Source organism: Oncorhynchus kisutch, unplaced genomic scaffold, assembly GCF_002021735.2.
Source record: "Oncorhynchus kisutch isolate 150728-3 unplaced genomic scaffold, Okis_V2 Okis07a-Okis12b_hom, whole genome shotgun sequence".
In the NCBI taxonomy this organism is placed as follows: Eukaryota; Metazoa; Chordata; class Actinopteri; order Salmoniformes; family Salmonidae; genus Oncorhynchus; species Oncorhynchus kisutch.
This window is the reverse complement of record NW_022261984.1, coordinates 7223314-7238880: the sequence shown is the minus strand read 5'-3', so window position 1 is coordinate 7238880 and position 15567 is coordinate 7223314. Positions and strand designations below refer to the sequence as shown.

Here is a 15567-nt window from a genome sequence, read left to right as displayed (position 1 = left end):
TCTACAGTTCTGTATTCCATAGTTCGATATTCTACAGTTCTGTATTCCATAGTTCTATATTCTACAGTTCTGTATTCCATAGTTCGATATTCTACAGTTCTGTATTCCATAGTTCTATATTCTACAGTTTTGTATTCCATAGTTCTATATTCTACAGTTCTGTATTCCATAGTTCGATATTCTACAGTTCTGTATTCCATAGTTCGATATTCTACAGTTCTGTATTCCATAGTTCGATATTCTACAGTTCTGTATTCCATAGTTCTATATTCTACAGTTCTGTATTCCATAGTTCTGTATTCCATAGTTCTGTATTCTACAGTTGTGTGTTCCATAGTTCTATATTCTACAGTTCTGTATTCCATAGTTCTGTATTCCATAGTTCTATATTCTACAGTTGTGTGTTCCATAGTTCTATATTCTACAGTTCTGTATTCCATAGTTCTATAATCTATAGTTCCATAGCTCTATATTCTATAGTTCTGTGTTCTATATTCTACAGTTCCGTATTCCATAGTTCTATATTCTACAGTTCTGTGTTCCATAGTTCTATATTCTACAGTTCCATAGTTCTATAATCTATAGTTCCATAGTTCTATATTCTACAGTTCTGTGTTCCATAGTTCTATATTCTACAGTTCCATAGTTCTATAATCTACAGTTGTGTAATTCCATAGTTCTATATTCTACAGTTCTGTGTTCCATAGTTGTATATTCTACAGTTCTGTGTTCCATAGTTCTATGTTCTAACGTTGTGTGTTCTATTCATGGGTTACATGTTAACTGACAATATTGTTTTGAGCGTTTGGGCTGACGGCCGACTGAGCATTATTCTCAATACAAAGTCGTTATGAAGTCACAGATTGACATTAGATGCAGCATGACGTCAGCGTCGCTGGCTAACCTCTGGTCGTCGTTATGATGTCACAGATTGACATTAGATGCAGCATAACGTCAGCATCGCTAATGACAACATTGCCATCTGTCTAAAGTCAATTTGACAAAATGAAAATGCAGAGTTGTTTCCTCCTAAACATGAACCTACTTCAGCAGTGGGATGGTATTTCCAGGCTCTTCAGTCGACTGTCAGTCTGTCCAGAGTGACTTTAGGTCAGCACTGTGACGTCACCTCGACAACGTTCATAACGACAGCATGACGCCACAGAGTGACAACCTATGAAGAGTTTTAACGTTCCACTGTTCTATAATTTAGTGTTCTAGCGTTCCGTGTTCTAGTGTTCTGTGTTCTGTGTGTGTCTAGTAGATGAGGGAGCTTGTTGATCTCCAGTGTGATAGTAATGTCAGGGGGACTTCCTCCATAGGCTTCCTGTCTCCTTCACTCTTCATCACATGATCAACGACTTGATTCTCTCTCCATACCTGTCTGACCTCCATCTCTTCCTCTATCGCTCCCAGTGGACCTCACATCCCTCTCCTCACCCCCCTCTTTTCTAACTACTCTTCTCCCAGCCTCTTCACCCCCCTCTTCTCCCAGCCTCTCCTCCTCCCTCTTCTCCCAGCCGCTCCTCCTCTCTCTTCTCCCAGCCTCTCCTCCTCCCTCTTCTCCCAGCCTCTCCTCCCCCCTCTTCTCCCAGCCTCTCCTCCTCCCAGCCTCTTCACCCCCCTCTTCTCCCAGCCTCTCCTCCTCCCCCAGCCTCTCCTCCTCCCTCTTCACCCCCCTCTTCTCCCAGCCTCTTCACCCCCCTCTTCTCCCAGCCTCTCCTCCTCCCTCTTCACCCCCCTCTTCTCCCAGCCTCTCTCCTTCCTCCCTCTTCTCCCAGCCTCCCCTCCCCCCTCTTCACCCCCCTCTTCTCCCAGCCTCTCCTCCTCCCTCTTCACCTCCCTCTTCTCCCAGCCTCTCCTCCTCCCTCTTCACCCCCCTCTTCTCCCAGCCTCTCCTCCTCCCTCTTCTCCCAGCCTCTCCTCCTCCCTCTTCACCCCCCTCTTCTCCCAGCCTCTCCTCCTCCCTCTTCACCCCCCTCTTCTCCCAGCCTCTCCTCCTCCCTCTTCACCCCCCTCTTCTCCCAGCCTCTCCTCCTCCCTCTTCACCTCCCTCTTCACCTCCCTCTTCTCCCAGCCTCTCCTCCTCCTCCCTCTTCTCCCAGCCTCTCCTCCTCCCTCTTCACCCCCCTCTTCTCCCAGCCTCTCCTCCTCCCTCTTCACCTCCCTCTTCTCCCAGCCACCTGGCCCCCCGCGCTCCCTAGCCAGCCCCCCGCGCTCCCTAGCCAGCCGCCCGGCCCCCCGCGCTCCCTAGCCAGCCGCCCGGCCCCCCCGCGCTCCCTAGCCAGCCAGCCGCCCGGCCCCCCTGCGCTCCCTAGCCAGCCACCACGGCCCCCCGCGCTCCCTAGCCAGCCGCCTGGCCCCCAGGCTCACTCCATTCTCTCTCACCCTCCACTCCTCTGAACTCTCTCCTCCTGTCTGTAAATGGTTCAGTATGGTAGTACTGAACCATATAGTATGGTACTTCACCTCTCTACTGGTGTTAAGTGTGTGAGTTACCGGAGTGTGTTGACTTCCTCGTTCGTTGCTAAGGGGTTGCCCTCGGCGACGGAGTCTTGCTGCTTCTTCATAACCTCCAGCTCCAACTCCATCTAGAACACAGAGACACACTTACTAACCCAGACTAACAAAACAAAAAAAGACCCAATCACTCCCATTCCCCTCTCTCCATCTCCCCCATCTACCCCCTCCCTCCATCTCCCCCCCATCTCCCCCATCTCCCCCTCCCTCCGGCCCACATCTCCCTCCGGCCCACATCTCCCTCCGCCCCCCCCCCCCCCCCCCCCCCCCCCCCTCCGGCCTTCTCTCCCTCCATCTCTCCCTTCTTCCCGCTGACCATCTCTCCCGCCTCCTCATATAGTCCACCTCCCTCTCTAAATGCCACTATTCCCAGACAGCACAGCGGTGCAGCCCCCTCTCCCCCATCCTCCCTCTCCCTCCATCCATCTCTCCCTTCTTCCCGCTGACCATCTCTCTCCCTCCCTCTCATATATTCCACCTCCCTCTCTATTCCCTAAACAGACAGCACAGCGGTGCATCCCCCTCCATCTGTCTCTCCTCTGATGGAGACTAATCAATGAAGGAGATGTCTGGGTAACAAGGGAAGAGAGGAGGAGAGGGACGCGGCTCGTGATTCAACACCACTCAGACACACACAATGATACATTCATTCATTCCTATCCCTCTTCTGTCTCTCCTCAGACGGAGAGGTAATCACAAGGTGGAGAGACGAGAGGGTGTGTGTGTGTGTGGCGAGACGAGATGATTTCACACGTGTCACTTCCCATCACCACGGCAATTGTGACGTTGCCCTGGAAACAGGAACAGCCAAGTGTGTGTTATAAACGACTGCCGTCTAAGAAAAACACGCTTTATTTCACAGGGTGTGTGTGTGGGTGTGTGTGAGTGTGTGTGTGGGTGTGTACACTCACAGTCTGTACTTGTAGTTTGAGGGCCCCAGCCTCCTCTTGGGCTTTAGTCAACAGAACCTGCAGAAGAGGGAGAAAAACACCACTTAGACAAGAGGTGTGTGTGTGTGTGTGGGGGTGTGTGTGTGTGTGTGTGTGGCAAGCAGAGAGGAAATACAATAGGTAGAGAGCCAAATATTCTATAACAGCCTCCACTCTTCCTGGAGGGCTTTCCACTAGATGTTGGAACATTGCTGCGGGGACTTGCTTCCATTCAGCCACAAGAGCATTAGTGAGATCAGGCACTGATGTTGGGAGACCAGGCCTGGCTCGCAGTCAGGGATCTGTGCAGGACAGTGAAGTTCTTCAGCATCGATTTTGACAAACCATTTCTGTATGGACCTTGCTTTGTGCACGGGGGCATTGTCATGCTGAAACAGGAAAGGGCCTTCCCCAAACTGCCACAAAGTTGGAAGGAACAGAATTGTATGTTGTAGCGCTAATATTTCCCTACACTTGAGATAAGGGGATCGAACCGTGAAAAACAGCCACAGACCATTATTCATCCTCCACCAAACTTTACAGTTGGCACTTTGCATTGGGGCAGGTAGCGTTCTCCTGGCATCCACCAAACCCAGATTCACCCGTCGGACTGACAGATGGTGAAGCGTGATTCATCCCTCCAGAGAAGGGCGTTTCCAGAGTCCAGTGGCGGCGAGCTTTACACCAGTCCAGCCGCGAGTGTCATTGAGCATGGTGATGTTATTGAGCATGGTGATGTTAGGCTTGTGTGCGGCTGCTCGGCCATGGAAACCCATTGAAGCTCAGATCACGTGGTTACCACCCTGCATGAACACGGCTCTGGGATACGAATAACTAACATCAGCTAGGAAAACAGCCAGCTAATGTTAGCTAGCTAGCTAACAGTTCACTGTAGCTTGAAATTAAACCACTGTCTGTCAAAATTAGAAATGTGTAATATCTGTCATTGTGATGATGTTGCTTCCGGAGGGCAGTTTGGAACTCGGTAGTGAGTGTTGCAACAGAGGGCAGTTTGGAACTCGGTAGTGAGTGTTGCAACAGAGGACAGACCATTTTTACAAGCATTTCACTTCAGCACTCTGCGGTCCCGTTCCAGTGAGGTCGTGTCGCCTACCACTTCACGGCTGAACCATTGTTGCTTCTAGATGTTTCCACTTCACAAAAACAGCACTTAAAGTTGACCAGGGCAGCTCTAGCAGGGCAGAAATTTCACAAACTGACTTGTTGGAAAGGTGGCATCCTATGACGGTGCACATGTTGAAAGTCACTGAGCTCTTCAGTAAGGCCATTCTACTGCCAATGTTTGTCTGTGGAGATTGTATGGATGTGTGCTCAATTTTATACACCTGTCAGCAACGGGTGTGGCTGGAATAGCCGAGTCAACATAAGATACATACATGCACAGTTGAAGTGGGAAGATTACATACACTGAGGTTGGAGTCAATAAAAACAAGTTATAGTTTGGGCAAGTCGGTTAGGACATCTACTTTGTGCATGACAAGTAATTTTCCAACAATTGTTTACAGACAGATTATTTCACTGTATCACAATTCCAGTGGGTCAGAAGTTTACATACACTAAGTTGACTGTGCTTTTAAACAGCTTGGAAAATTCCCCAAAAATTATATCATGGCTTTAAAAGCTTCTGATAATCTAATTGACATCATTTGAGTCAATTGGAGGTGTATCTGTGGATGTATTTCAAGGCCTACCTTCAAACTCAGTGCCTCTTTTGCTTGACATCATGGGAAAAATCAAAAGAAAATCAGCCAAGACCTCCACAATTTCCAAACACCTGAAGGTACCACGTTCATCTGTACAAACAATAGTATGCAAGTATAAACACCATGGGACCACGCAGCTGTCATACCGCTCAGGAAGGAGACTCATTCTGTCTCCTAGAGATGAACGTACTTTGGTGCGAAAGTGCAAATATATCCACAGTAAAACGAGGCCTATATCGACATAACCTGAAAGGCCGCTCAGCAAGGAAGAAGCCACTGCTCCAAAACCGCCATAAAAAAGCCAGACTACAGTTTGCAACTGCATATGGGGAGAAATGTCCTCTGGTCTGATGAAACAAAAACAGAAAGTTTTTTCCAATAATGACCATCGATGTGTTTGGAGGAAGAAGGGGGAGGCTTGCAAGCCGAAGAACACCATTCCAACCATGAAGCACAAGGGTGGCAGCATCATGTTGTGGGAGTGCTTTGCTGCAGGAGGGACTGTGACACTTCACAAAATAGATGGCATCATGAGGCAGGAAAATGTGGATATATTGAAACAACATCTCAAGACGTCAGTCGGGAAGTTAAAGCTTGGTCGCAAATGGGTCTACCAAATGGACAATGACCCCAAGCATACTTCCAAAGTTGTGGCAAAATGGCTTAAGGACAACAAAGTCAAGGTATTGGAGTGGCCATCACAAAGCCCTGACCTCAATCCTACAGAACATTTGAGGGGAGAACTGAAAAAGCGTGTGTGAGCAAGGAGGCCTTCAAACTTGACTCAAGTACACCAGCTCTGTTAGGAGGAATGGGCCAAAATTCACCCAACTTATTGTGGGAAGCTTGTAGAAGGCTACCCGAAACGTTTGACCCAAGTTAAGGCAATGCTATCAAATAATAATTGAGTGTATTTAAACTTCTAACCTCCTGGGAATGTGATGAAAGAAATAAAATATTAAATAAATCCTTCTCTCTACTATTATTCTGACATTTCACATTCTTAAATCCTAACTGAACTAAGACAGCGACTTCATCCAAGGATACAATGTCAGGAATTGTGAAAAATTGAGTTTAAATGTATTTGGCTAAGGTGTATATATGTGACCCGATTCGGGAAACTGGGCCATGTGCAGAGAGAGGAGTTCAGATTGGTCCGCCCTACAGAAGGGTTCTGCCTATGACCTCGTCAGTCTGTGTTGGTAATCCTCTATGTAATGTAATGTAGCATAACTGTTGCTCTCCACTTTCTGAAGGATCAAGTTTTGAAAATCAGTGGAATTAGAGCATGACAGCTAAAGAGATGGAGAAAACACCCGGATTACATCTTCAAACTATAAGCAATCGTGGCGTGGCATTCCTGACAGGGAGACGCGTCCATCATGCATAATGATGTATACAGGTAAGATAGTTAGCTACATTCAGATATTACATGTTTCTAATTGACAGAAAATGTTTTCATTTCAAGCTACAGTGTACTGTTAGCTAGCTAATGTTAGCTAGCTAATGTTAGCTAGCTAATGTTAGCTAGCTAATGTTAGCTAGCTAATGTTAGCTAGCTAATGTTAGCTAGCTAATGTTAGCTAGCTAATGTTAGCTAGCTAATGTTAGCTAGCTAATGTTAGCTAGCTAATGTTAGCTAGCTAATGTTAGCTAGCTAATGTTAGCTAGCTAATGTTAGCTAGCTAATGTTAGCTAGCTAATGTTAGCTGGATGGTTCCCTAGCTGACATTATTATTTGTATCCCAGAACCATTTACTTTTCTAGTTAGGAGCCTGATGTTAGCTAGCTAACATTGAACCTGGTTGGTAAGCTCCCAGCACTGTGGCATTGTCGGCACTGTGTTCATTGTTGTTTAACTTCTCTTGGGTAGGGGGCAGCATTGGGAATTTTGGAAGAAAAGCATGGCCAAATTAAACTGCCTGCTACTCAGCCATAAAAGCTAGAATATGCATATAATTAGTAGATTTGGATAGAAAACACTGACGTTTCTAAAACTGTTTGAATGATGTCTGAGTATAACAGAACTCATATGGCAGGCAAAAACCTGAGAAAAAATCTAACCAGGAAGTAGGAAATCTGAGGTTTGTTGTTTTTCTGTTGAATACACCGTGTCTATGGGGTCATATTGCACTTCCTAAGGCTTCCACTAGATGTCAACAGTCTTTAGAACCTTGTTTGAGGCTTCAACTGTGAAGTGGGGGCGAATGAGAGGGGATTGAGTCAGAGGTCTGACAGAGAGGCATGAGCTGACCACGCGCGGTCACGTGATAGTTAGCTTACGTTCCATTGCAATTCTACAGACAAAGGAATATTCCGGTTGGAACATTATTGAAGATTTATGTTAAAAACATTCTAAAGATTGATTCTATACATGTTTCTATGGGCTGTAACGGAACTTTGACTTTTCGTCTGCACCTAGTGATGGCGCCGCATGAATTTTGATTACTGGGCTAAACACGCGAACAAAAAGGAGGTATTTGGACATAAATGGACTTTTATCGAACACCACAAACATTAATTGTGGAACTGGGATTCCTGGGAGTGCATTCTGATGAAGATCATCAAAAGGTAAGTGAATATTTCTAATGTTATTTCTGACTTCTGTTGACTCCACAACATGGCGGATATCTGTTTGGGTTGTTTTGGTCTCTGAGCGCTGTACTCAGATTATTGCATGGTGTGCTTTTTCCGTAAAGTTTTTTTGAAATCGGACACAGTTGATAACAGTTGTATCTTTTATCAATGTTTATTATAAGTATTTCTGTAAATTGATGTGGCTCAAAATCACCGGATGTTTTGGAACTACTGAACTTAACGCGCCAATGTAAACTCAGATTTTTGGATATAAATATGAACTTTACCGAACAAAACATACATGTATTGTGTAACATGAAGTCCTATGAGTGTCATCTGATGAAGATCATCAAAGTGATTCATTTTTTCTGTATTTCTGATTTTTGTGACTCTTCTCTTTGGCTGGAAAAATGGCTGTGTTTTTCTGTGACTTGGCTCTGACCTAACATAATCGCTTGGTGTGCTATCGTCGTAAAACCTTTTTGAAATCGGACACTATGGTGGGATTGACAACAAGTTTATCTTTAAAATTATGGATAATGCTTGTATGTTTGAGGAATTTTAACTATGGGATTTCTGTTTTGAATTTGGCGCCCTGCAGTTTCACTGGCTGTTGAGGTAGGACGCTAGCGTACCCACGTACCCGAGAGAGGTTAACTAGCTAACTGGTTGGCTCGTTAGCTAACGTTAACTGGTTGGCTAACGTTAACTGGTTGGCTAACCTTAACTGGTTGGCTAACGTTAACTGGTTGGCTAACGTTAACTGGTTGGCTAACGTTAAGTGACGTGTGTGATCTTACACACTGTTTGCCTAGCTAGGTTCATGGTTTACCTAACTTGCTAGCTATATGTCTTAAACTAAAAGTGTACTGTTAGTAGAGCGCCAAGTGTTCGCTCCGAGAGCAAAACGAGATGGGCGGGGCTAAAGCTTAAGAGGGTGTGAACTCTGCTGAATGGGTGTAGACAAAGAAGAGCTCTTCACCAGATACCAAAACATTCAAAGACCATTTTCTCAAAAGGGAGTTTACAAAGTTGATCAACTTTCAAAGCAGAATCACTTTACCATTGTTCCTCAACTGTAGTGTCTGAGATACCATCGTGTAGCTCTGTGTGTCTACTTTTATCCAATGTATAAAATTAAAATAAACACACAATTTCAAATTCTGCTCCATAAGACCGAATCTAGGTTGAGACAGAGACATCTAGGTTGAGACAGAGACACAGACATCTAGGTTGAGACACAGACATCTAGGTTGAGACAGAGACACAGACATCTAGGTTGAGACACAGACATCTAGGTTGAGACAGAGACACAGACATCTAGGTTGAGACAGAGACACAGACATCTAGGTTGAGACAGAGACACAGACATCTAGGTTGAGACAGAGACACAGACATCTAGGTTGAGACAGAGACACAGACATCTAGGTTGAGACAGAGACACAGACATCTAGGTTGAGACAGACACACAGACATCTAGGTTGAGACAGACACACAGACATCTAGGTTGAGACAGACAGACAGACATCTAGGTTGAGACAGACAGAGACACAGACAGCCGTCGCCGTACCTCCATCTCTGTATTGTGGACAGACAGACACAGACAGAGACACAGACATCTAGGTTGAGACAGACAGAGACACAGACATCTAGGTTGAGACAGACAGACCGTCTCAATACCTCCATCTCTGTATTGTGGCTCTGAGTCTTGGTCAGTACATCTTCTGCCTCTCTGAGCCTGCGGCTGAGTTGAGGAGTGTAGTCACTAGAAGACAGCTCACTGTCATAGGACTCCAGGATAGCGCGCATCCCATCCCTCTCCTGGAACACACAGGGAAAGAGAGACAGTGAGTGCAGTCACTAGAAGACAGCTTACTGTCATAGGGCTCCTGGAACACACGGAAAGAGAGACAGTGAGGCAACTAAAAACACATTGATTATTGAGGCACGTAGGCTTTTGTCAATGAACCATTTAAAAAAAAAAAATTTAACGAGGCAAGTCAGTTAAGAACTAATTCTTATTTACAATGACGGCCTCCCGCCGGCCAAACCCTGATTTACCCGGACGACGCTGGGTCAAATGTGTGCCGCCCTGTGGGACTATGAGTGCATTTCACAACACTTTGGGTTGTAATCATATTAGAATGCTTGTAGTGATAGTCACCAATCAACTGCATTACCCTGAAAAATAAATCAGAATGGAGATGCTAATGAATGTAGATGCTAATCTGGCTAATGGTGCTAACCAAAGTACTATATCTGAATGTATCAAGCATTTCGTTACACACGCAATAGCATCTACTAAACACGTGTATGTGGATTTTTTAAATTTATTTGAATGTAGATGCTAATCTGGCTAACGGCGCTAATCATAGTCCTGTATCTGAATGTAGATGCTAATCTGGCTAATGGTGCTAACCATAGTACTATATCTGAATGTAGATGGCTAACGGCGCTAATCATAGTCCTGTGTCTGCTAGTCCGACTGCTACATGCAAAAAAATGGTGTTTAACAATAATAGCTGAGCTTAAATCTTAGCGACAGTCTTAAAACATTTGGTGCTAACGTTAGCAATAGCTCGCTAAGTAACTAAGCCTGCTGCATTCTGAAATAAAGTGTTTTCAACGATACAGACAAAACACAGCGACAGTCCAAGCAACCATCCAACACTGGAGACCTATTAGAAGTAACACAACACAGGCCTCAGTCCAACCATCCAACACTGGAGACCTATTAGAAGTAACACAACACAGCCTCAGTCCAACCATCCAACACTGGAGACCTATTAGAAGTAACAAAACACAGGCCTCAGTCCAACCATCCAACACTGGAGACCTATTAGAAGTACCAAAACACAGGCCTCAGTCCAACCATCCAACACTGGAGACCTATTAGAAGTAACAAAACACAGGCCTCAGTCCAACCATCCAACACTGGAGACCTATTAGAAGTAACACAACACAGCGACAGTCCAAGCAACCATCCAACACTGGAGACCTATTAGAAGTACCAAAACACAGGCCTCAGTCCAACCATCCAACACTGGAGACCTATTAGAAGTACCAAAACACAGGCCTCAGTCCAACCATCCAACACTGGAGACCTATTAGAAGTACCAAAACACAGCCTCAGTCCAACCATCCAACACTGGAGACCTATTAGAAGTACCAAAACACAGGCCTCAGTCCAACCATCCAACACTGGAGACCTATTAGAAGTACCAAAACACAGGCCTCAGTCCAACCATCCAACACTGGAGACCTATTAGAAGTACCAAAACACAGGCCTCAGTCCAACCATCCAACACTGGAGACCTATTAGAAGTAACAAAACACAGGCCTCAGTCCAACCATCCAACACTGGAGACCTATTAGAAGTAACACAACACAGCGACAGTCCAAGCAACCATCCAACACTGGAGACCTATTAGAAGTAACAAAACACAGGCCTCAGTCCAACCATCCAACACTGGAGACCTATTAGAAGTAACACAACACAGGCCTCAGTCCAACCATCCAACACTGGAGACCTATTAGAAGTACCAAAACACAGGCCTCAGTCCAACCATCCAACACTGGAGACCTATTAGAAGTAACAAAACACAGGCCTCAGTCCAACCATCCAACACTGGAGACCTATTAGAACAAAACAGGCCAACCATCCAACACTGGAGACCTATTAGAAGTAACAAAGTCTACAAGTAATTCACTATGAAAAGGAAAGGTCATCTGGAAAGAGAGCAATGGCCGCCGACATGTTATATAGATCGCTGAAAATGAATGTCTATAAAAAAATATATATATATATATATATATATATATATATATATGTATGTATGTATACACACACACTAGTCATCTCAGGGATCTGTCTTAAAAACGTCACACAGTGGAAAGGTCAGAGGTCAGAGGTTCTCTCATCATTAAACAGCATCAAATAAATTAGACACAAAATGTCTAAATACTTCCTAATAATATCCCAGGTGTTCAGGTGGAGTTGACCTTTAAGAGAACACAACTGGCCCCCCTAAATACTTCCTAATAATATCCCAGGTGTTCAGGTGGAGTTGACCTTTAAGAGAACACAACTGGCCCCCCTAAATACTTCCTAATAATATCCCAGGTGTTCAGGTGGAGTTGACCTTTAAGAGAACACAACTGGCCCCCCTAAATACTTCCTAATAATATCCCAGGTGTTCAGGTGGAGTTGACCTTTAAGAGAACACAACTGGCCCCCCTTAACAACCGTTGGAAGATGGGACGGTCGGGGATTCGTGCGGTTGAATCCGTTTCAGCGGTAACAGATTCTTAACGACTCCTTGCTGAGATGTAGAATGTTCATCCTGTGTTGTTAACGGCTGTGGATCATGTGATGAGGGCGTGTCAAATCAGTCGGCCACAACGTCGATCATAACAACGAAGGACAGACGCAGAGAACGAGGGAAGAAGAGAGAGAGAGAGAATAACCTAATTGGTGTGAAATGACCCTTTAATTCAGACCGACGGAACTTTGGTTGTTTTCTCACCAGTCATTTGTCACGGAACAAACAACTGAGACCCATCAACACACACACCCCCCATCAACACACACACCCCCCATCAACACACACACACACACACACACCCCCACACGGTTGTGTGTTGCCCAAACTAAACTAAGTCTCTGCCCCGCTGGCTACTGACTGTCTATTAAGACTTAATGAAATGTACTGTCTATCTATATCTCTATCTATCTTAATAACAAATCCCTCAGGTCAACTGATAACACACACAGATAACAGTCCCATTTAGCATTTTATTATTTTCATACATTTTCTATTTTACTTATATAAACAAAATTGGTTTTGGTCAACTTATCTGTTGTGATAATAGGACTCTACCACGTCAACACACACACACACACACACACACACACACACACACACACACACCTGTCTACCCGGATTAAAGAACGTGCTGGCTAATATGAAAGAGACTATGATGAGAAACATTAAGCAGCCTAAAGCAGGTTGTGTCTCTTATCCAAGACCTCCACCAACAGTCGCTGTATCACAGAGCCGTCAGGTCCATGTAGACTGTCTGAGCCTCCATAAAGGCGATGTCAAAATACTGGTAGGGGCCCTTAATCTACTTCCCCAGAGTCACATGAACTACTGGATACCATGTAGATGGTCTCCACAGGCAGTTTGAAGGCAGTTGCTAACTAGCGTTAGCGCAATGATAAAGTCTACTGTAGTTAGCGTCGGCTCGCTAAACTACCTCTTGACTTCCTTCAGAACGGACACAGAGACATAGCAGTTTCCACCAGTTCATCTGACACACAAACACACACTACCTTGGTGAGCAGCAGCACTCTCTTCTGTAGTCGTCTGACCAGTGATTCCTGGGTCTCTCTCTTCTTCTGTTCTTCCAGAGCTTTAGAACGTAGCGACAACAGCTCCCCCTGGAGGTCAGCCTTAGACCGCTCCACTGATCTACAGCTGGGGGGGAAGAGAGAGCTTTAGAATGTAGACAACAGCTCCCCCTGGAGGCCAGCCTGGGGGGGGGACAAGGGACTCTAAACCCCCCTCTTTCTCTTCAGTCCCTCTTAATGGGTGCGTTCCATTAATTATACATTGTCTGTAAGTGTGCACTTGTTCCCTGCTTCCCACTAATCTTAAAGCATTGGATTGGGAGGAATGAACAAGAGGACGCTTCCACCAGGCTTCACTAAACCTCATTTCCTTTCAAATCAGTGAAGGGAAGTGAACAAGAGGACGCTTCCACCAGGCTTCATTAAACCTCATTTCCTTTCAAATCAGTGAAGGGAAATGAACACAGAGGAAGGAGAGATGTCCTCCCTGTTCTCTCTACTTTCCTCAGTCCTTCTCGTTCCGGCTTCCTCCTCCTCCCTCTCCACACTCCCCCCTGCACTCCATCTCTCCTTGTTATCTAGTGCTTCTAAACAGTGTTATATTTCATAATTAGCTCCGTATGGATCAAGAGAGGGTAGCTCGTTAGCTAACGACTAGCACAAACACACACACACAGAAACACACACCTCTATGCTGGGGATTAGTGTAGCGGTACTAACGAAGTCAAGATGAGTCTAATTAGCTGTCTGACTATTTAGATCAAACCCACACTACTGGGGGAGAGAAAGAAGGAGAGCTGGGGAAGGAGAAAGAAGGAGAGCTGGGGATGGGGAAGGAGGGGGAGAGAAAGAAGGAGAGCTGGGGAAGGGGAAGGAGGGGGGGAGAAAGAAGGAGAGCTGGGGAAGGAGGGGGGGAGAAAGAAGGAGAGCTGGGGAAGGAGGGGGGGAGAAACTGTATTGACACAGGATGGGTGGAGAGATACTGTATTGAGGGGTGCCTATAGTTCTATAGCACGCTAACAGAGCATCTGATACCTATAGTTCTATAGCACGCTAACTAAACAGAGCATCTGATACCTATAGTTCTATAGCACGCTAACTAAACAGAGCATCTGATACCTATAGTTCTATAGCACGCTAACAGAGCATCTGATACCTATAGTTCTATAGCACGCTAACAGAGCATCTGATACCTATAGTTCTATAGCACGCTAACAGAGCATCTGATACCTATAGTTCTATAGCACGCTAACAGAGCATCTGATACCTATAGTTCTATAGCACGCTAACAGAGCATCTGATACCTATAGTTCTATAGCACGCTAACAGAGCATCTGATACCTATAGTTCTATAGCACGCTAACAGAGCATCTGATACCTATAGTTCTATAGCACGCTAACTAAACAGAGCATCTGATACCTATAGTTCTATAGCATGCTAACAGAGCATCTGATACCTATAGTTCTACAGCATGCTAACAGAGCATCTGATACCTATAGTTCTATAGCACGCTAACTAAACAGAGCATCTGATACCTATAGTTCTATAGCACGCTAACAGAGCATCTGATACCTATAGTTCTATAGCACGCTAACAGAGCATCTGATACCTATAGTTCTATAGCACGCTAACTAAACAGAGCATCTGATACCTATAGTTCTATAGCACGCTAACTAAACAGAGCATCTGATACCTATAGTTCTATAGCACGCTAACAGAGCATCTGATACCTATAGTTCTACAGCATGCTAACAGAGCATCTGATACCTATAGTTCTATAGCACGCTAACAGAGCATCTGATACCTATAGTTCTATAGCACGCTAACAGAGCATCTGATACCTATAGTTCTATAGCACGCTAACTAAACAGAGCATCTGATACCTATAGTTCTATAGCACGCTAACAGAGCATCTGATACCTATAGTTCTATAGCACGCTAACTAAACAGAGCATCTGATACCTATAGTTCTATAGCAAGCTAACAGAGCATCTGAATCCTATAGTTCTACAGCATGCTAACAGAGCATCTGATACCTATAGTTCTATAGCACGCTAACTAAACAGAGCATCTGATACCTATAGTTCTATAGCACGCTAACAGAGCATCTGATACCTATAGTTCTATAGCACGCTAACTAAACAGAGCATCTGATACCTATAGTTCTATAGCACGCTAACTAAACAGAGCATCTGATACCTATAGTTCTATAGCACGCTAACTAAACAGAGCATCTGATACCTATAGTTCTATAGCACGCTAACAGAGCATCTGATACCTATAGTTCTATAGCACGCTAACTAAACAGAGCATCTGATACCTATAGTTCTATAGCACGCTAACTAAACAGAGCATCTGATACCTATAGTTCTATAGCACGCTAACAGAGCATCTGATACCTATAGTTCTATAGCACGCTAACTAAACAGAGCATCTGATACCTATAGTTCTATAGCACGCTAA

The 15567-nt window shown here is 44.9% G+C and overlaps 1 protein-coding gene across 1 annotated transcript in view; it reads right to left on the bottom strand.

Annotated features, from left to right (window-relative positions):
- LOC109886712 (mitotic spindle assembly checkpoint protein MAD1) overlaps positions 1-15567 on the bottom strand; it is an 84138-nt gene that overhangs the window by 45836 nt on the left and 22735 nt on the right. The window contains exons 12-15 of the mRNA XM_031814582.1: positions 13086-13230; positions 9431-9571; positions 3432-3488; positions 2500-2591 (exon numbers count right to left, since the gene is read on the bottom strand). Of these exons, the coding sequence (XP_031670442.1) occupies positions 2500-2591; positions 3432-3488; positions 9431-9571; positions 13086-13230 (435 nt within the window). The remainder of the gene's footprint in view (positions 1-2499; positions 2592-3431; positions 3489-9430; positions 9572-13085; positions 13231-15567) is intronic.